The sequence below is a fragment of the Aspergillus niger genome (genome assembly GCF_000002855.4).
Source record: "Aspergillus niger supercontig An02".
In the NCBI taxonomy this organism is placed as follows: Eukaryota; Fungi; Ascomycota; class Eurotiomycetes; order Eurotiales; family Aspergillaceae; genus Aspergillus; species Aspergillus niger.
This window is the reverse complement of record NT_166519.1, coordinates 3,531,517-3,550,406: the sequence shown is the minus strand read 5'-3', so window position 1 is coordinate 3,550,406 and position 18,890 is coordinate 3,531,517. Positions and strand designations below refer to the sequence as shown.

Genomic DNA, 18,890 nt, shown 5'->3' with positions numbered 1-18,890 from the left:
GAGTCATTAATAATATCACCTGTTTCATTAGTATATGGCGTTCCCAAAGGGAGACGTAATCTCCGATTCCCGGGCTTATTAGCCTCAGCTGAAATGGAAGCCCTTCTGGTTGAAGGCCCACAATAACTTCAGGAAGTCGTTCTCATCGCACATCCTTGCACGCTTGTCCGCAAGGCGTGTTTCATCTTCCAACACCTGCCGTACCTTCTCCCGGACGAGCTCTGCTACCTTTCCCTTCTTCTTACGACTAGGCCGATTCTTAAGAGCCTCTTGAATACGCGCGTTCGTCTGTTCCTTGAAGAAGTCGGGTACGTCATCTTCGTCGTCCACGTCCATGCCCTCGTCAGGCTCGTCTTCACCCTCATCATCATCCTCATCTTGCGCGTTGCCAATGTCCATCGCATCAGATTCGGCGCCTTCCGCCGGCCCATCCTCAACTGGGATATCGTTTTGCGCACACCATGTTCGATAGTTGGCTTCCAACATATCCATGACCGTGGACTTGCCAAGGAAACTTGACCGAATTGTCTTGTTCTTCCGGACGAATAGAATTCTCAGAAGCCCGTCCCACTCATCGTAGTTGATCTGTGGCCTGGGGTTCTTAGGTACCAGACGGACAACGCTCGACTCGACCAGCGGTGGGGGCTTGAAATTGTTCTTGCCCACCTTCATGATGTGGTCGATCTTAGCCCACATCTGAGCATTGACGGAGAGTCGACTGTAGAGCTTATCGCCCGGCTTCGCGAATAACCTTAGAGCAAATTCTCGTTGAAACATGAGAACACAAATGCGGGGCGCCGGAGACGTCGCGAGAAGTTTAAATGTGAGGGGAGAAGAGATCTAGCGGGCGAATAATTAGCCTTTCTTCCACTTTGAAGAGATAGATAGTTTATAGAGCGTACCTGATACGGCGTGTTGCTGATGCAAACATCGAAATATGGAAGGTCTGTTTTGATCACATCTCCAAGGATAACGTCTAAGCGTTTCTGGGCAGGCGTGCCTTGAACACGCTTGGTGACTTCGGCAGCCATTCGAGGGTCGAGCTCAACGGCGATAACTTTTTTCGCCTGTTCGAGGATCTTCACGGTCAAGTTACCGGTACCAGGACCAATTTCCAGAACAACCTATTTAAAAAAAATAGCCCCTCCAGGTTAGGCAAATCTGTAAGGTACATGGGCCAAGTTTGTGGACGACTCACATCGCTCTGTTTCAACTCGGCTTTGTCAACAATTCGTTGAGCCACGCCAGGGTTTTTCAGAATGTGCTGGCCGAGATCGGTATTCATCTTGAAGACGGTGTTGGCGGCCTTCGTCTTTGCCGCCGCATCGGCATAGGGACTGGCCTTCGAAGCGCTATTGCGCTTCTGCTGTTTGACCTTGGGCATCCTGGCAGATTGAGTCGCGAGGCCTCTGAGTGAGCAGTCCGAATCCTGACAAGACAACCTTTTAGAGGGGTGAATTCTATATGGGTTCTCTCTTCTCTCACACAAACACACACTCTCTCACTCTCTCTGTCTTTTGGCTCGAACAAAAAAAAGTGCGGAGGGTTTCTGATAAGATTAGCGGCCCGGAACTACATTTCTGCGGCTGCCCGGCGTTTCGCTCATCGTCGGAGGGCTCTTGCCATCCGCATTGCTCTTGCGAACAGGTTTCCCAGCTCTTCCTCAGTCACACTCCCGGTTCCCTTGTCCGTACACCTTGTTCGCCATGGCGTCTGGGCGTAAGGACTTTTTGAGCCAAGCGGCTCCCGAGAACTATGTTGCCGGTCTTGGTCGCGGTGCCACTGGCTTCACCACCCGTTCAGATCTCGGACCCGCGCGAGAAGGCCCCACGCCAGAACAGATCCAGGCAGCACTGGCGAAGCGAGCCCAGCTGCTTGGAGCTGCTCCTCCCACAGCTTATGGCGCAGGGCGAGAGAAGGGTGGTAAAGATGAGAAGGCGGATGAAGAGGAAGATGACGAGCGATTTCAAGACCCGGACAATGAAGTCGGGCTATTCGCATATGGTCAGTTCGACCAAGAGGATGATGAGGCGGACCGCATCTACAGAGAGGTGGATGAAAAGATGGACAAGCGCCGGAAGATGAGAAGGTTAGTTCCCCGCCCCTTTGCCTCCCCTTCTGCTATTTCTATGAAGCGATTTGTTCATCCGCTTCTCCATATGCGGTTTGCCTGGACAGATTACCGACGTAATTCCTCCACCATTCACAGGGAAGCTCGCGAACAGCAAGAACGAGAAGACTACGAACGCAAGAACCCTAAGATTCAGCAGCAATTTGCAGATCTAAAACGATCCTTAGCCTCTGTCTCCGAGGACGAGTGGGCAAACCTCCCGGAGGTGGGAGATCTCACCGGAAAGAACCGACGCGCAAAGCAGAACCTTCGGCAGAGATTCTACGCAGTACCGGACAGTGTGATCGCGAGCGCAAGAGACTCGACCCAGTTTGAGACAACGATTGCAGAGGACGGGACCCAGACCGCAGCCAATGGAGCGGAGGCAGCTGATGGGACAATCACCAATTTTGCAGACATCAGTGCTGCGCGTGATAAAGTCTTGAAAGTTAGGCTCGACCAAGCGGCGATGGGATCATCTGGGGATTCTGCGTCTGGAAGCGCTACCAACATCGATCCAAAGGGCTACCTTACAAGTCTCACGCAGTCTGAGCTGAAAGCTGGAGAAGTAGAAATTGGAGACATTAAGCGGGTCCGCGTTTTGTTGGAATCTGTAACGAAAACGAATCCCAAGCATGCGCCGGGATGGATTGCGCTGGCGCGTCTAGAAGAATTAGCCGGTAAAATCGTGACTGCCAGGAATGTAATCGCCAAGGGTTGCGAGTTGTGCCCGAAAAGTGAAGATGCCTGGCTTGAAAACATTCGCCTTAACGAGGGCCATAATGCCAAGGTGATTGCGGCTAATGCCATCAAGAACAATGACCGTTCTACAAGACTATGGATCGAAGCCATGCGATTGGAGACAGAGCCTCGTGCGAAGAAGAACGTTCTTAGACAGGCGATCCTTCACATACCTCAGTCTGTTACGATCTGGAAAGAAGCCGTCAACCTGGAGGACGACCCTGCCGATGCACGTCTGCTTCTGGCGAAGGCAGTTGAGATGATCCCCCTTTCCGTTGAGCTCTGGCTGGCTCTGGCTCGCCTAGAATCACCGGAGAATGCACAGAAGGTTCTCAATGCCGCCCGCAAAGCGGTTCCCACAAGCCACGAAGTCTGGGTCGCTGCTGCCCGCCTGCAGGAGCAGATGGGTACGTTCGAGAAGGTGAATGTGATGAAGAGAGCTGTCCAAGCCCTCGCGAGAGAAAACGCCATGCTCAAACGGGAGGAGTGGGTAGCGGAGGCTGAGAAGTGCGAAGAGGAAGGTGCTATTCTCACCTGTGGCGCCATCATTCGTGAGACTCTCGGATGGGGCTTGGATGAGGATGACGATCGCAAGGACATCTGGATGGATGACGCAAAGGCTAGTATTGCCAGGGGGAAGTACGAAACTGCCAGGGCTATCTATGCCTACGCGCTGCGTGTTTTCGTCAACCGTCGTTCAATCTGGATTGCGGCAGCCGAGTTGGAGCGCAACCACGGTAGTAAAGAAGCGCTGTGGCAAGTCCTTGAAAAGGCCGTTGAGGCGTGCCCGCAAAGTGAGGAACTATGGCTGCAGCTTGCGAAAGAAAAGTGGCAGTCCGGCGAGATCGACGATGCCCGGAGAGTGCTCGGCCGTGCCTTCAACCAGAACCCCAACAACGAGGATATCTGGCTGGCTGCTGTCAAGCTAGAGGCCGATGCCAACCAAACATCCGAAGCCAGAGAACTTCTTGCAACTGCTCGACGCGAAGCGGGTACGGACCGCGTTTGGATAAAGAGCGTCGCGTTCGAGCGACAGCTCGGCAACATCGACGAGGCGCTCGATCTGGTGAACCAAGGACTTCAAATCTATCCCAAGGCGGACAAACTCTGGATGATGAAGGGACAGATCTACGAAGCCCAAAACAAATACCCACAGGCTCGGGAAGCTTACGGGACCGGAACCAGAGCCTGCAACAAGTCCATCCCACTCTGGCTGTTGGCCTCAAGACTTGAAGAAAAGGCCGGTGCGGTCGTAAAGGCTCGTTCAGTGCTCGACCGTGCCCGCCTTGCGGTCCCCAAGAGTCCAGAGCTCTGGACCGAAAGTGTGCGCGTAGAGCGGCGAGCAAACAACATTGCCCAAGCCAAGGTCCTAATGGCCAAGGCACTGCAAGAAGTCCCTACCTCCGGATTACTATGGAGCGAAAGCATTTGGCACCTGGAGCCGCGCGCGCAACGGAAAGCTCGGAGTCTGGAAGCGATCAAGAAGGCTGATAACGATCCGATTCTCTTTATTACCGTGGCGCGGATTTTCTGGGGCGAGCGCCGATTGGAAAAAGCACTCACCTGGTTCGAGAAAGCCATTGTCTCGGATAGTGATATGGGCGACGCATGGGCTTGGTACTACAAATTCTTGTTGCAGCATGGCACAGAGGTATGTCTTTTATTCATAACAAAAAAGAATAATCTGTCTAGGATGTACGTGACTGACAGCAATTCCCAGGAAAAACGCGCCGATGTAATATCCAAGTGTATTTCGACCGAGCCCAAGCACGGAGAAATCTGGCAATCCGTGGCCAAAGACCCCGCCAACGCGCTCAAGTCGACAGAAGAGATTTTGAAGATGGTTGCAGACCGTCTGACCTAATTGATTTCATGATGCCTTGCTTTCTTGACCTCGCATGTTCATCATTCCTTACGATATCCAGTTCATTGCCCTAGAGGATACGTTGGCGTTTCCGGCGAAGTGAAACAGGGTTCACCAGCCAACCGCTCTCCGCTTGGTTGGTTTGGCTACATCTTTACAAAACGATTACCACTATAAGGAGAAACCCCTGAAAAATGCATACAGGTAATATCGGCCTAATTAGCCTTTGCATTAAGAGCGGTGCAGTTGCAGATTAAACCAACCATACAACCAAGTGGTCCTGCGCGCGGTGCGGGTGCTGAGACATTTCTCTTGAGAAGTCTCATGAGGTCACTCTTTCTCTCTATCATGATCAGCTAGTAAAATGGTTTCCACCAAGCATATGCAAGCCAAGAATGGAAGGCAAGATAATGTACAGTAAACAGCAAACACACACAACACGATTCTTCTTCTTCTTATTTCTCTTCCGCATGGTTATGCACCACTAGATTGCGCCAACAAGCAGAATTCTTCACGTTTTTCCAGATATATAGGTAGTAAAGAGTGGGCGAACAAACTGTTGATCCTGATCGATACCCGAGTTCGGGTTATAGGTAACGTCTTCATCCAGTCGAGGAGACGGTGGGCCATGCACATCCGCAGATATGTCCAGCTCATGTTGTTTCGGGGTTTAGATGGGTACCCTTGTACTCTCCTGGTTCTCATCCATTGTGGGGGGCGGTTACATCCCTGGTTTGAGATGGAAAACAATCCAGCATGTCAAGGATTACGTACCAGAGGTACAAAGTTTCCGCATTGGATGACGTCCAAGGAACTTGACTATGGCTGCATAGGTGTGACCGCCCGCTGGGCTGAGGTAATAAGAAAGAGAGGGAGAGAAAAGAGAGATGGAGGGTAACATAACTCGGACAGAAGGAAACAAAGAGCGGAAGTCAGAGAGATTTAAGGAGAAAAGAGGTATAAGATAGAAGAAGAAGAAAAGAGAAAATTGATACTCTTCGAACTCCGCGCCAGATGCAAAAATTGACGATAATGGCTTTCCCCCGATGACTCCCAAGACGCCTGTTTCACCTCCTCTGCTCGACCGAGATGTTGCAATGTTTGGTCCTGTTTGGATCAAACAAGCAAGGAACCGGGGTAGCAGTGGAGGGGGATGGAAAAGACAGAAGGACAGAAAGAGAACTTGTAGAGAATTGAGGCCAACCAGGGCTGAGGAGGAGCGGCCAATGGCTCTCACGAGGCCATCGACAAACATTCATCCAGCAAGGCACCCAATTGCTCCCGATCCGTGACTGTCCCGCCTTCCCAGTCGAATTTTGCCTCGTCCACGTCCATTTCGTCCATGAAACTGTCGGGCTTCGCGTCGGGGACGTCGACCGCCTCCTCGACCCGGTCCTGTTTGTCTGTTTCTAACTCATCCTCGAGATACCCACCCATGATTTGATCCACGAGTAGAGGCATATGACTCAGGACACCGCCGCCGAGTTCCAAGGATAATCGGAGATCTCGCACGCCCAAGGGTTTTCGGGTGCTTGCCTCCTTGGCCTCGACTGGGAGAAGACCGGTCGCGCTATCCTTGACGATCTCTCCTCGCGTGAAAGCCAATTCCTCACTTTCGAGCTGCTGTCGGTACTTGCGCATCATCATGCCGTTTATTGTCCCTGAAGGGCCGTTCGATCTCGTCCGTGAGAACACTACGGATAGAACTTCCTTGACAAAAGTCTCCGTTGCGATCGCCATGAACTCGGCACAGGGAAGGCTTGCACCACTGACAATGGATTCTTCGTAGCAGATGGGAACCATACGTGCGTGGATAGATTCGGCGTCCGGGAATTCGCCGGACTCTGACGCCAGAGGTTGTGCATATCGTTTTCGAATTTCGAGTTCCCAGTCTACCGAGATCCAGGATGATTAGCATCATTCGGTCGAGCAGACGAAAAACAGACGAGATCTCTGGCATGAACCTACTTGTCTTATTCAACCCGCCCGCACTAGCTGGTACTTGACTTGGCAACTTGATCTGTTTCGCCAGATGATACTCCTCCAGTTCGTTCGGCGACAGTTCATGGGGGTCACGCTTTGTATAGATCCATGGTCAGCCTTGTACGCGCACATCTCAGGGGGGAGGCTGTCGCATCTCTGGAGCAGGTCGCATACCTCGGGAATAGCTTTGATTCGTCGACGATCCCGGGGAGGGAGTTGCATAACCTCCGTCTTGAGCCTTTGTTCAGCGGCATCGCCCGATGTCGGCTTTGACACGACGGACGGCTTGTCGTTCGCCGACACCCAACTTGCGACACCATGATCCGGAAGATCCCGTGTAAGATTGCCAATGATTGCGCATACGAAATTGTTATGTAGATGCTCGGTTTTTTGATCGGCGCATATTATATGATCGACTCGCGACGACAATTCGCTTTGGTTCAGTTGTCCTGTTCGTTGGGGGAGAAGGGCGGCGTCAGCATACGCATTCAGGTTAAAAGTGGGACCGAGGCTTATTGTAAGATAAGAGACAGAAACTCAAGAACAATGATATAGATAGGTCCTCGCAAGAAGATGGGGATAGACGTGACAATGCACAGACATACCTAGAAGAAAGAGGGAAGTAGCTTCCTTGTAGTCAGCCCAATTGTCGCCGATGGCGGCCTTCAGCTCGGTGTAGATGGGCTCAAGATCCAGGCGCGGCACGGAAATGAGGGCTTTGGTAGACTTCTGCGTTGGCGGAGCATTTGGAGCAGTGCTTTTAGACGAGGCTATTGTAGTGGAGGCCGAGTCTGTCCGACTCAGAGCAGCCGGATCGATCTGCATGGTTTGCGAGGGCTCGCCGAAGCGCGACGGGCTGCGCGAAGCCGGGGGTGGGGAGAACTACGCCTTCATGAAGCGCGAGTCATACCAGATCCAGGAAACCGGAGGCGAAAACGATCGGAGCAAAGCGTGTCAAAAGGTGTGGTCGACACGCAAGACGGATAGGCAATGACAAGCGGATTGATGGGCGATGGGGGTTGAAGGAGAAGGGGAAAGGCAGGCCAGACGGAGGAGGACGTTCGAGGTGGAAGTGGAAGTTGGGAAGTCTGGGGAAGATGGATTGGATTGAATCCCGCTGTCCATCCACTACTGACTTACTTACACTCAAGCTCTCACCCCACCAGCTCTATTTTATTTTTATTCACGGATCACTCTCTTTCATGCACTTGGAATTTTTGTCTCACTTGACAAGGATATTTCCTTTCTTTATCTCTACGCTGGCTGTTATCTACGGCATTCTCCGCGCGCACTTTCGAAGACGACCACCGCGCGACTCTCTATACCTCTCACCGCCTTGTCTCTTTGAATTATAGTAGAAGTGTTGTACTCTGTACATTTAGGTTTGAGCAGACTACACTGAATGCTATACGTAAATCATGCACATCCTGACGCTAACATATCAAATGCGACAAAATACAAAATTCGTTGATCTTTACCCTTCCAGACTGAGTGCGTAGCACTGATACGCTTCGTGGTTTCTGCCAGACTTACAGACTACCACCACCGCCCTCCGTGGATTTCAACGGATGATGATTTCGATTAACACCTTATACATCGGATCTTGGGAAAAATGGGGAAAGCTGTGACGGTTCAAGTTCCAAATTGGTGAATCTGGACTTATTTTCGCCAAATGACTCTCACCATTGCCCACTGTTCCACCCCCGAGTATGTTTAGAGACCAGAACGACCGTCCGAGTATCACGGCACATACACCCATCAAGGATTCAGATGGAGGGTATTTACAGGCAACAGAATTGATCCCCACTAATCTCCTCGCTAGGAATACAGCTTCACTGCATCCTCATGTAATACCCCGAAGAGCCGGCTGATTTCACCCATGATCGCTTCAATCTCGACCGATAATTGCCCCGTCACCAGAACTACATCGCGTTCGCAGTTAGCCATGTTTCCCTTCCTTACTTTAACCAAACAAGGGGCTCGTAACATACTATAAGCGTAAAGCAGGGCATAGTCTTCGTCCGTGGATAGTCGTGACATTTCAGTGTCCTTGCGATAATGAAAGAGCCGTGCGAGGAGCCGATCTCGAGCATGCTCCACGCTGGGGAGGACGTCGCTCAATGGATACTCCAGCTTCATCGAGGAGGCCATAACTATCTCAAGCGTCAGTTACTAATAATCAATGGCTACATTCGTGGGACTCACCAGATAACAGATGGCTGATGCGGGAGGATAATTGTTGCCTTTCTTTGACCGTGTACCGAAGTATAGCGAGTTCCCCTTCCGATGCGGTCATGTTCTTAACCAACTCCAAGTTGATGGCGACAAATGCATCCACCAGGCTCCGGGTGCGCCGCAGAATATTGCCATAGCTTGCATCCTGGAAGGCGCTTTTCAACTCAAACTCAGATCGCGCAGAGGCTTGAAGGGACTCCAGATGCGACAGGAACCGCTCCACCTCCAACTTCTCCCGAGGACTCATGAAGCCTGCAGTCTCCTTGGGGAAGGCCATTGTGGACAAAGGGCCGCGCTTCCAGATCAGACTCATCCGGAGCCATAACAGGCTCAGGCCCTCTTTCAATCTCTCCCGGGCGCTGATCGGCCATATGACTCGCGTGATGATGATACCCCACACGCAGCCTGACAAGACAGCCGCGACTCGATGAAGGGCGATTTCAGTAATGACCGGGCTATCGCCCCCTTCGTCTTGGTCGTCCCTGCCTTCCTTCTGAGTAAGTGAATAGGCATACAGCACTGAGAGGTTGTAGGTGAGCATGATAAATCGGCCCATTGGACCTTGGCCGCGGACGATGATGAGGTAGAAGTTCCAAGTCGCCATAAGCAACCCCAGAAAGGCGAGCGCGAACACGTTTCCTGCACTCACGTACCATGAAAGAATGGCACACAGTGCTCCCAGGCATGTACCCAAGAACCGTGCATACCCCGTAGTATTGGAGGCACCAATCGTCATGGAACATACCAACATGTAGGACAAGAGCCCCCATTCACCTCGCCAATGGGAATAGAAGGGCCGAGTAGATTGGAGGAATGATGGCAAGGCATATAGTGCAGCACCTGCCCCGACTTTGATCGCGAACTTTGTATCATCGCGGCGGAAGAACCCCAGTGACCTCCAAAGACGATAGCCGAGACGCTTTTCGGCAGAGGTGACTCTTTCAATCTTGGCCGTTGACGGGCTAAGGGATGACTCTGGTGAGCTAGCCATATCTCGCTGAGGTGCTACACCTGCGTCATCGGCCGTTGAAGCTAACGGCTGCTCTACATCTGGGTTATTCTTATTCCTCGCTCCAGAACCTCCCCATCGCCAAAACTTAAGCCAGCTCCAAGATCTCCCTGTCGGTCTTTCCTCACTTTCCAGCTGTAGTTCATCCAAGATAGCTAAAAGCTCTTTCAATTGCTCACCAAACTCGAGTAAGGAGAAACTGAAGTGTCCACAGCTTGCAGAAACCTCTTCCAAATCAGCTTCGACTTCTAGTTCCTGTACCCCTGTGAGCTCACGTTGCCTATAGATAGTCTTGAGTGCTTCTTCGCGCGACTCTCTATAGAGCTCAAGCGCACGATCTAGACTCGTCCGGTATCGACTGTTGACGGAAACTCTAAATTCAGGTGCGGGAGTAAACGGGATGTCTCGGAATATTTCTTTGAGGGTAAACGCAAGCGAGCGCTATTGATTATTAGCATTCACAGATCCCCATCTCATCTATTGACATGATAGCTCACCATAGAAGGCCCGAGATGGCTGATAAAGAGGGCAAATATATCTGCGGGATGCAGGGAATTCGTTGGATTACCATTGGTGGCATTCATATCAGTAGCCCCAAGTCTGTCTTCTTCGTCTGGTTGCTCATCGATTCGTTCCAGGAACGGCCCGTCTTCATGAAGGGACCACGGACTTATCAACGGCATAGTGCCGGTTTCGGGGCCGTGGCTCTGTAGCTTTGCAAGTTCCGTTGGTTTAAGCAATTGAAATTGCAGATGGGCCGCACTGCGTAGACCACCCATATTATGAGTAATGTCCTGCACCCAACGAACTAACTTCTTCTCCAGCCGGTACTCCTTCTCCGTGCCTGCCACGAAATGCTCAAGCTTGGCCTCCCTTACAAGCTTGTCCAGCTGCGCATATGCTTTCTTATGGCGCGCAGCCGTGCTGGTGAACTCTTCAGTCTGGAGTTCCTCCTCAGAGCCACTAAGAAAGCTTTCAGTTATTAGAGCCAACATTGTCGCCAAGCTTTCAGTGACAGTAGTCAAGTTAGACCGGAGCTTTTTGCGTGCGGATATGGGGAAGATCAGGAAAGACACGGCCATAGTGATGGTTACGCCCATTACGACCATTTTCAGTACCTGAGAGATCTTCGCAAACGATAGATCCCCACTTTGGACTGCACCCTCCTTCGTTAAGACGGTTATTGTCGACAACGAAGCTAGCGAGCATGCTACGTTAACAAGCGGATCGCCGAGTCTCTGTTTCGTCCATCCGATAAAGCCTAACCCGCCGCCACAGAATACAATGAGCACGAGGGCATGTCCCACAGGGAGCATATGCAAAGTGTCCTGAAAGAACATGGAGACACACATGCTGGTGAGAGAGATGAAGGCAGCATAGAGGAAGGCGAGAAAGGCACATATCAAAGCCTTGTACATGCTGCCCTGCGATCTCGCTGGATGGAAGTAGACCGTAACGGTAGCAACCATATGTTTGCCATCTTGATGGCCCAGGAACGACGCAATGGCCGGAACGAAAGTTGCGAGTGATCCAAGCAGGTAAGCTAGACTGCACTTCAAGACGCCGATTCCTAGCTCCGACGAAACGAACTCATGCATCCAAGACCATATATGTTGAAGTCCATACCAGAACCGTGCTGGAAGGCTCTTGGGGCACTCGATGACATTTCTGGGGAGAAGTGGCCGTCGCTCATCATTGTCGTTACTCCCATGTGGGTCAGGATACGGGTTTCGTAAATTAACGAGGCCTTTGAGTCGCTGGCCTGTTCTCGGCAGGACGAAGGTTGCGTAGCGTAACTGTGAGAAAGGCAGTATGAATCAGCAACGCGAGATAAGTTAACTAAACTTCTTTTCCTGGACTGATGAGCGTATTGGCAGGGTCGGGGTGCGCCGTCAACCCGTAGTGGTTGAGGCAAGGGGAGGAAGTCTAGGCCAAGTAACCCAGCTAGCTTGATAGTAATGCTAGCTAAGTAGTGGTTGGAGATAGCTAACTATGCAGCTTACCTTCTTCGGACGCAGAAAGCGCCGGGCACCGCTGCTCGATGAGTCGCCCGGCAGAGACATGATCTGTTTACCTCATTTTCCTTTCCCGGTTTCCACTCGAACGTATAGAAAAGACTGCCGGAACTGGAACAGGAACAGGAACAAGGCCTTGTTCCACCATGATCTTGTGCGCTGGTGGAGAGCTTGGGAGGTCCGGTGACCAATGCGAGCCGGCATTTGCGAGAGAATCACGCACGGGTCACGCCCGCGTCATCCCAGCCCGCTTGAGCTTCTACGTGCTCCTTACACTATGAGATGGCTCCCTACAAACTGATAACATCGGAATAATGACTTGAACTCAGAAAGCCAGGAAAAGCAAATACATTGTGGACCAGCCAAAACCTCAACGTTCACTATACACTTGGCATATACTCTCTATAAGTCGGCCCCCATCTCTAATTGAGACCTTCCACTTTCCACACCTTAACTGCCGCATCAGCACCGGCTGAGGCAATCTTAGATCCCCCGGCGATCCAGGCAACACCGTTCACGCCTTCTTTGTGAGCGTTAGACACCTGAAGCCAGTCGCCGGGCTTGGACAAGCTCCAGACGAAGATGTTGGTATCCAATGACCCGCTGGTCAGGTGGTCATTGTCTTCGTTCCAGGCAAGTGAAGTAATTCGAGAGGTGTGCGCCGTCCAACGATCCGTAACAAGGCTACCGTCTGCGACCTTGTAAACAAGGATGCGACCCCGAGAGTCGCCCACGGCCAGGAGAGATCCGTCGGATGAGAAAGACAAGGCAGACACCGCATTCCGCGTAGCCTTGATGGTAGTCTTGGGGGAAAGGCTCGAGGCCGCAATATCCAAGATCTGTACGGTCGCATTTTCACCTCCGACAGCTGCAACGTTGCCATGAGCCGCAACCGCAGTGACGGGGAAATCAGGCTTGAAGTCGCCAGTCTTCTGTCCGTCCTTGTAGATCTCAACGCTCTCCGACGCTCCCACTAACACCAAGTCATTTGCGGCTGCAACGCCCTTGGGCTGTCCCGACAGCTTAGAAGAGATTCCGGTATAGGTCTTGGCACCTATATCCACGGAGCGAATGGTGTCGTCCCAGGCGACGCTGTAGATCCGACCATTGCCTTCCTGTGTAGGCGCGAGACCTGCAATATAGGTCGTGTGGCTGTCACCTTCCATTTCTTCCGCAGCCCCAGTGGGAACATCCCAGCTGCAGACCCGGCCGTCAAAACTTCCAGTCCACAGGGTCTCAGCATCGCTGCCAGAGCGAGACTGGGTCAAGGACGTGATGTTCTTCTGGTGTCCCTGGACGACCTGTCTGGGCTTCGGGGTGCCTTCAACTAGGTAATTAAGGTCGCCGCTCAACGAAAGACTGATCAGCAGGCCATCGCTTCTTCCCTGAGGCCAGACCACTCCGACCTGCTGGTCCTTAACATTCGCAGCTCCTTCCTCTCCCATATTCCAACTCTGGGTAACCTTGCCCGCTTCCACGTCCCAAATCTTGACAGTCTTGTCTGCGCTGGCTGTCGCAAACTTCCGCGAGTCCTTAGACCACGAAAGGCCGAAAATGCTGCCGTTGTGCTCTCCTTCGCCAATCTGGCCTCTGACTTCTCCCGTCTTGCCATCGTACAGCCAGATCTTGCGGTCCGCGCCAACACTGACCAATGTCGAGCCGTCCGGGCTGAAGCCGACTCCATAGATATAGTTGGTGTGCTTATCCCGGATTCCCGTGTTGAACTTGAATGGTGCACCGTGGTAGAAGACTAGGTTCTTGTCGTCACCGGCAGCAGCGGCCCGCAATGGCCTTTGCTGCCTGATCGAAACGGAATTGATCTGTTGGGTGTGGCCATAGATCTCTCCGACAGTATTACCACTATCCCAAGTAATGCAGTGGCCGTAGCGCTGCTTTCCATCACCGACGGCAATGATGCGCTGGGAATCGCCATCCCAGGCAAGATCATTGATCCGGCCATTCACAATGCTGTATTCGCCCTTGGTGATACCCTCTCCAACACAGTCCCAGACTCTCACTATACCACTGGCATCACCACTGGCAACATAGAAGCCCGAGGGTGAGAAGCGGGCAACAGTGGTCTGCGTCTTATGTTCGGTGTACTGCCTGGCGATGGCGGGGTTGTCAATCGAGCGGAGGAAAACCGATTTGATTGCCTGAAGATTTCGAGAAAGGAACAGTAAGCATTGACGAATATTTTATTTGCATGGATGCCAGAAAATTTAATTCCATACCGCATATGCAATCCGTTCGCCCTTGGCGTCCGCAGAAAGCTGAGTGGGCTGACCCCTGGTGGTGGAGGGGCTGGCAGCCCAGATGGACTCTAGGTGGTCTTGTTAGCAGTGGTGATAGTAAAGCAAGCGGGTAAGGGGTGCTAGCAGACCATTTATAATAGACATGATTTTACTTACATGCAATGTCCGTCGCTAAATAATTAAAGACACAAGTAGGATTCAATCAGGGCTAGAAGAGTGAGGGAAACAGGAGAAGGGGAGAAGAAGCACGGCGATGTTTAGGCTGTTGACGTATGGGTGGGGGTGCCGCCGAAACACATGGGCCGCGGATGCTGCCGTGGTTGACTGGACAGGTACTTATATAACTCTCGTCTTCTTATCAGAGTCAATGCTCATTCAGCGTCTAAGTTGCTGCCTGAAATCCCCCTTCCGCCCCTATCATTGCACAATGTCATATGTATTGGTTGGATTGAAATGAGAATGGTGGTGGTAAATAGTCGTAGTTGTACATAGGCCATCCCGTCAAGGCTGTCTGGCTAGCAGTAAAAGAAAAGAGAAAAGAAAAGAAAAGAAAAGAAAAGAAAAACACCAGGAGTTCAAAAGCTGAGGAAGAAAAGAACTATCATATCAAAAGCAACCCGAGTCCAGTCCGTGACCCTATACCGATGTTATACATGAGGAACTCTATTCAGTAGCCACTTCCTCCCTCCATCCGCGACCTTGCTTCGGCCGCCAGAACTTCCGGGTGTCGGTGAACACTGGGCATGAGACCGAGACCAACAGCTCTCCGGATAGCCTTGGAAATCTTGCGCTGGTTGACGGGCCGCAGACCCGTCATGTTTCTGTGCTTTATCCGACCCATCGAGGTGATATATTCCGACATAACAGAGAAGTTCTGCGAAGCACGAATTATCAGCGATCAGCATGGATTGCGAGACAGAACCATCTTCTTTCTTTCCCAAAAGTCCATGATACGTTGGCTTACCTTATACAAATCCAGGGGGTTCAGGTTCAGGGCGTCAAAGGCATCAGTCGAGGGACTGTAACGCTTCCTCCATTTCTTCATCTCTGCCGGGCTGAGATCATGAGGGGCATAGAGATCACCGGCTTTCCATTCACGCGTCTGGAACCTCTCCAAAGCCCTGCTCTCACTCTGAGCCCGCTGCTCCTCGAGAAATCGGCGGCGGTCCACTGGTCCACGGCGGCGGTTGTACACTTTGGGAGCTGCGTTGAAGCCACCGATTAGCGAAAAGTCAATAGAAGGGGATATAATTGAAATAGGTTCCCCCCAAGTTCGGTCTATGAAACGGGTAGAAAGTCAGACTGAATAGTACAATCACTTACACCGAGATCTGGGGCCACGCTGAGGAGCGGGATTCGGAGCAGCCGTCGAATTCCAGCGACAAGCAACACTAGCAGCAGCAGACACCGACCCAAAGGCTGAGCCAACGGTGCGCAAAGGCGACCACGAAAAGAGATGAAGAGCCATACTGAGACAGCGAGATGGCCAAAGAGTGGGGAGGAGAATGACAATCCGGAGAGAAAAGGCTCGGGGTGATGAAGCTGGCCGGCGATGCGATCGATTTTCTTTTTTCGGCACGCGCCAAGAGCCGCCTGGACTTCCGCCCGCAACTCCGTCTCCTCCATTCCCATTCCCACCTCTCGATCCAAGGAATACACCTCGGTGCCATTGCGTCAATTGGCCTGACTCTGCTATCGGTCTCTGCATCGCTTTACCTTGTGGATAGACCGTGCTTCATGGTATCTGGCAAAACATTTGCTTATACTTCCATACCTTTCTGCTGAAAAGGGAACCAAACAAGAATCAAGATACTCGACTTCCCTGCGCCAAACAGCTTCTCACATTGAAACGTCTTGATCAATATGCAGTCCCACCTAACTAAAAGGGTCTTTCGGGCCATCTTAAATAATGAGCCTCTTTCATCATCACGCTGTCACTATCGCTTCCTGCATACTGCTCGTTGCCATCGATCCCGCAAACTAGGTCCTCTCTGTCCATACCATGTCCAGCGACGCGGGCTCTTCGCCTTTGCGGCCCCAACTGCCGAACCTCAGCCTGCGATCTTGCCCTCTGAAACTGGATTGAAGCCAATGCGAGACTTGCTGAGATCACTCAGTGACCAGAGCAGAGGCCCCGCCAACGGAATCCTGGCAAAAGCTTTCCAGGACTTTGTCGTTGCCCGCGCGGAAACTCCTGGAATCATTACGAACTACCATGCGAAGTTGCTTGTTACCACCTGGAAGTATCTCAGAGCCCGCGAGGGGGAACTGGAACGCATGGAATGGCAGAAGGTCTTTTCAACCGAGAACCTCGAGAATCTTCTCTACGTCTTATCGGAAGCAAAATGTTTGCCAGAGGCGCACGAAACCGTGCGAAAGATGGCTCGGCTAGCCTTCTTGGAGCTCTGTGCAGACCATGGATTTGGGAACAATCACATTAGCCGTCCTGCCCTCCTATCTTACATCTATATCCAGGCTATGCTTGGTAACCCGGATGAAGCGCGGCATGTGGTCGAGAACTTCTGGAACCGACTGAGCAAGACCAGCCCTTCCCCTTGGCTCACAGTCATGAAAGGCTATGCCATCATCAACGACAGGAATCAACTCAGACGTACCACGGAAAAGCTGAACGAGCACGGCATTGTGTTCGATCGAACTGCCCATGAAGAGCTGGTCAACATCCTCGTTGAGCAGGATCTTCTAGCGGCATTAAAAATGGTATATGAGAGTCTCTCGCCTTCCGGAGAAGAACCTTCTGTCCTCGCCAAGGAAGCCGTCATTCGCTATGCGATCATGAAGGCCGAGACAGCTTGGGCAACTTCTATCTTTGAGTCGCTTTCGCACGCGCCAGTTGCGGAGACCATAGGTATCACGCTTCTCTGGGAAGCTGTCCAAACCAAGAGTGCTGCTGCCGTCCAGGAGAAGGCCAGAATATTGACGGCCGGTAACCAAGAAGTCAGCGAATCACTCACCATCACATGCGTGAACGATCTGATGGAATACGCCAATTCCATCAAGAATCCCGAATTGGCCACAGAGTTCGCATCTCTGGCCTCCCAGTGGGGCCTGGAACCGGACCTGCAAACTTACCTACTGCGACTGGAAGCGTACATTCTAGCAGGGGATGTGAAGACTGCATTGAGCTCCATGGAAGACCTACACGACCCAGAGACCATCATGCTTGAGAACTTGCCATTGATGAACAAGCTGATCACCGTCCTCTGCTTTTCAAGTCAGGAGGATGCCGTGGTGGAGAAAGTGGGCTCCCTCACTGATCCGTTGTTCGAAAATAACGTGCGGTTGGAGGCAGACACTCTGGCAGCGTTGACGCACATGCTATTGTACCGTCGTGAGTGGGAGGCTGTCTCCGAGCTCCTTCGTCCCCGTCTGGGGCTCTACGATTCAGAAGAAAGAACCAAAGTCCGCAATACTCTCACCAACTTCATCACTGACCTGACCCAAGAAACCGATGACGCTTGGGAAATGTACAACCTACTTCAACTCGCGTTTCCCGAATCCGGCGTCAGCCTGCGAACCGAGATCATGACCTCATTCTTCAAGCGAGACCGTAGCGACCTCGCCTTCCTAGTCTTCGGACACATGCGACAAGCAGAAGATTTCGCACGACGACCCAAACCCGACACCTATGCGCGATGCTTCCAAGGCCTCGCGCGAACTCAGGACGCCAAGAACCTCGAACTCGTCCACAACATGCTTAAGCTCGACGTGGAAGTGGACCTCAACACGCGTCTTCTGAACGGCCTCATGCTCGCATACGCCGCCTGCGATATGCCCGAAAAAGCGCTGGACGTATTCCGCGACATCCTGCAATCGGACGAAGGCCCCTCCCACAAAACCATCACCATCTTCTTCAAGACGTGCGAAAAACACCACAACGGAATCCAGGAGGCCATGCGAATGATGAGCAAGGTCAAGCGCCTCGAAATCACCGTTGATCGCCAACTATACATGGCATACGTTGAGGCCCTGGCCGCACAGTGCGAGTTTGACCTCGCCACTGAAGCGCTAGACAAGATGCAGGCTGAAACTGGATACCTACCGACCCGCAACTCGTACGTTCAATTCCTTTCACCTTTCAGGTCTATAAACATGTACTAACGTATTACGCAACGACAGGATCGGATTACTCTACAATGCCATCCCGTATCAGTACTGGAAGGATGAAGTTGAGAAGTGGGCCAAGAATAAATACCCCGATCTGTGGGCGCAGTTGGAACAGATCGAGCGGACCGAGTATGAAGAGGGGCCGAAGTTCAACATCAAGGACAATGAGGTTATCGTCTAGTATTTAGTTGCGTGTAATTTAGGCTGGTGACAGATGTACTTTACTTTACTACGCATATAGCATTGTATGAGCCTGCAGCGTTACATATCATTGATGTCGAATATATTCTTTCCATATATTCTGTCAACTACGCCTTGCAATTACTTGGGGTACAGGAGAGCTTAACTCAGATGTGGACAGGAACTTATTTGGCTGAATTCGGTGGGTATAGAATCTTAGAACTTTAACAGTCCTGCAAGGTGTATGTTGTGCAACAGCGTGGTAGCAGTAAAATACAGAGTAGCTAGTTGCGAATGTATTCAAGTTCAATAAACAGAGCAGACTACTTAGATGCGAAAAGGGATTGCAAAACAAAAGTGCTGTATTAGGTCT

General features: G+C 51.8%; 7 protein-coding genes across 7 annotated transcripts; 2 read left to right on the top strand and 5 right to left on the bottom strand.

Annotated features, from left to right (window-relative positions):
* Window positions 1-84: 84 nt before the first annotated feature.
* An02g14660 (uncharacterized protein) lies at window positions 85-1,384 on the bottom strand (the record flags this gene model as incomplete). The annotated part of the gene is made up of 4 exons (XM_059746815.1): window positions 85-234; window positions 439-840; window positions 903-1,124; window positions 1,199-1,384. 4 exons carry the CDS (start codon window positions 1,382-1,384, stop codon window positions 85-87), a joined length of 960 nt encoding a protein of 319 aa, XP_059605743.1.
* A 322-nt stretch (window positions 1,385-1,706) lies between these two features.
* Window positions 1,707-4,715, top strand: An02g14650 (uncharacterized protein; the record flags this gene model as incomplete). The annotated part of the gene is made up of 3 exons (XM_001400557.1): window positions 1,707-2,089; window positions 2,210-4,502; window positions 4,572-4,715. The coding sequence occupies 3 exons, from the start codon at window positions 1,707-1,709 to the stop codon at window positions 4,713-4,715; spliced, it is 2,820 nt and encodes a 939-aa protein (XP_001400594.1).
* Window positions 4,716-5,948: 1,233 nt separating this feature from the next.
* An02g14640 (uncharacterized protein) lies at window positions 5,949-7,523 on the bottom strand (the record flags this gene model as incomplete). The annotated part of the gene is made up of 4 exons (XM_059746814.1): window positions 5,949-6,607; window positions 6,684-6,792; window positions 6,873-7,234; window positions 7,304-7,523. The coding sequence occupies 4 exons, from the start codon at window positions 7,521-7,523 to the stop codon at window positions 5,949-5,951; spliced, it is 1,350 nt and encodes a 449-aa protein (XP_059605742.1).
* A 993-nt stretch (window positions 7,524-8,516) lies between these two features.
* An02g14630 (uncharacterized protein) lies at window positions 8,517-12,005 on the bottom strand (the record flags this gene model as incomplete). The annotated part of the gene is made up of 7 exons (XM_059746813.1): window positions 8,517-8,620; window positions 8,690-8,851; window positions 8,904-9,977; window positions 10,122-10,383; window positions 10,440-11,060; window positions 11,226-11,738; window positions 11,946-12,005. 7 exons carry the CDS (start codon window positions 12,003-12,005, stop codon window positions 8,517-8,519), a joined length of 2,796 nt encoding a protein of 931 aa, XP_059605741.1.
* A 374-nt stretch (window positions 12,006-12,379) lies between these two features.
* Window positions 12,380-14,356, bottom strand: An02g14620 (uncharacterized protein; the record flags this gene model as incomplete). Its single annotated transcript, XM_001400554.3, has 3 exons — window positions 12,380-14,113; window positions 14,192-14,280; window positions 14,341-14,356. 3 exons carry the CDS (start codon window positions 14,354-14,356, stop codon window positions 12,380-12,382), a joined length of 1,839 nt encoding a protein of 612 aa, XP_001400591.1.
* Window positions 14,357-14,879: 523 nt separating this feature from the next.
* An02g14610 (mitochondrial 37S ribosomal protein bS18m) lies at window positions 14,880-15,680 on the bottom strand (the record flags this gene model as incomplete). Its single annotated transcript, XM_059746812.1, has 3 exons — window positions 14,880-15,086; window positions 15,177-15,490; window positions 15,536-15,680. 3 exons carry the CDS (start codon window positions 15,678-15,680, stop codon window positions 14,880-14,882), a joined length of 666 nt encoding a protein of 221 aa, XP_059605740.1.
* A 395-nt stretch (window positions 15,681-16,075) lies between these two features.
* An02g14600 (uncharacterized protein) lies at window positions 16,076-18,518 on the top strand (the record flags this gene model as incomplete). The annotated part of the gene is made up of 2 exons (XM_001400552.3): window positions 16,076-18,285; window positions 18,350-18,518. 2 exons carry the CDS (start codon window positions 16,076-16,078, stop codon window positions 18,516-18,518), a joined length of 2,379 nt encoding a protein of 792 aa, XP_001400589.1.
* Window positions 18,519-18,890: the final 372 nt, after the last annotated feature.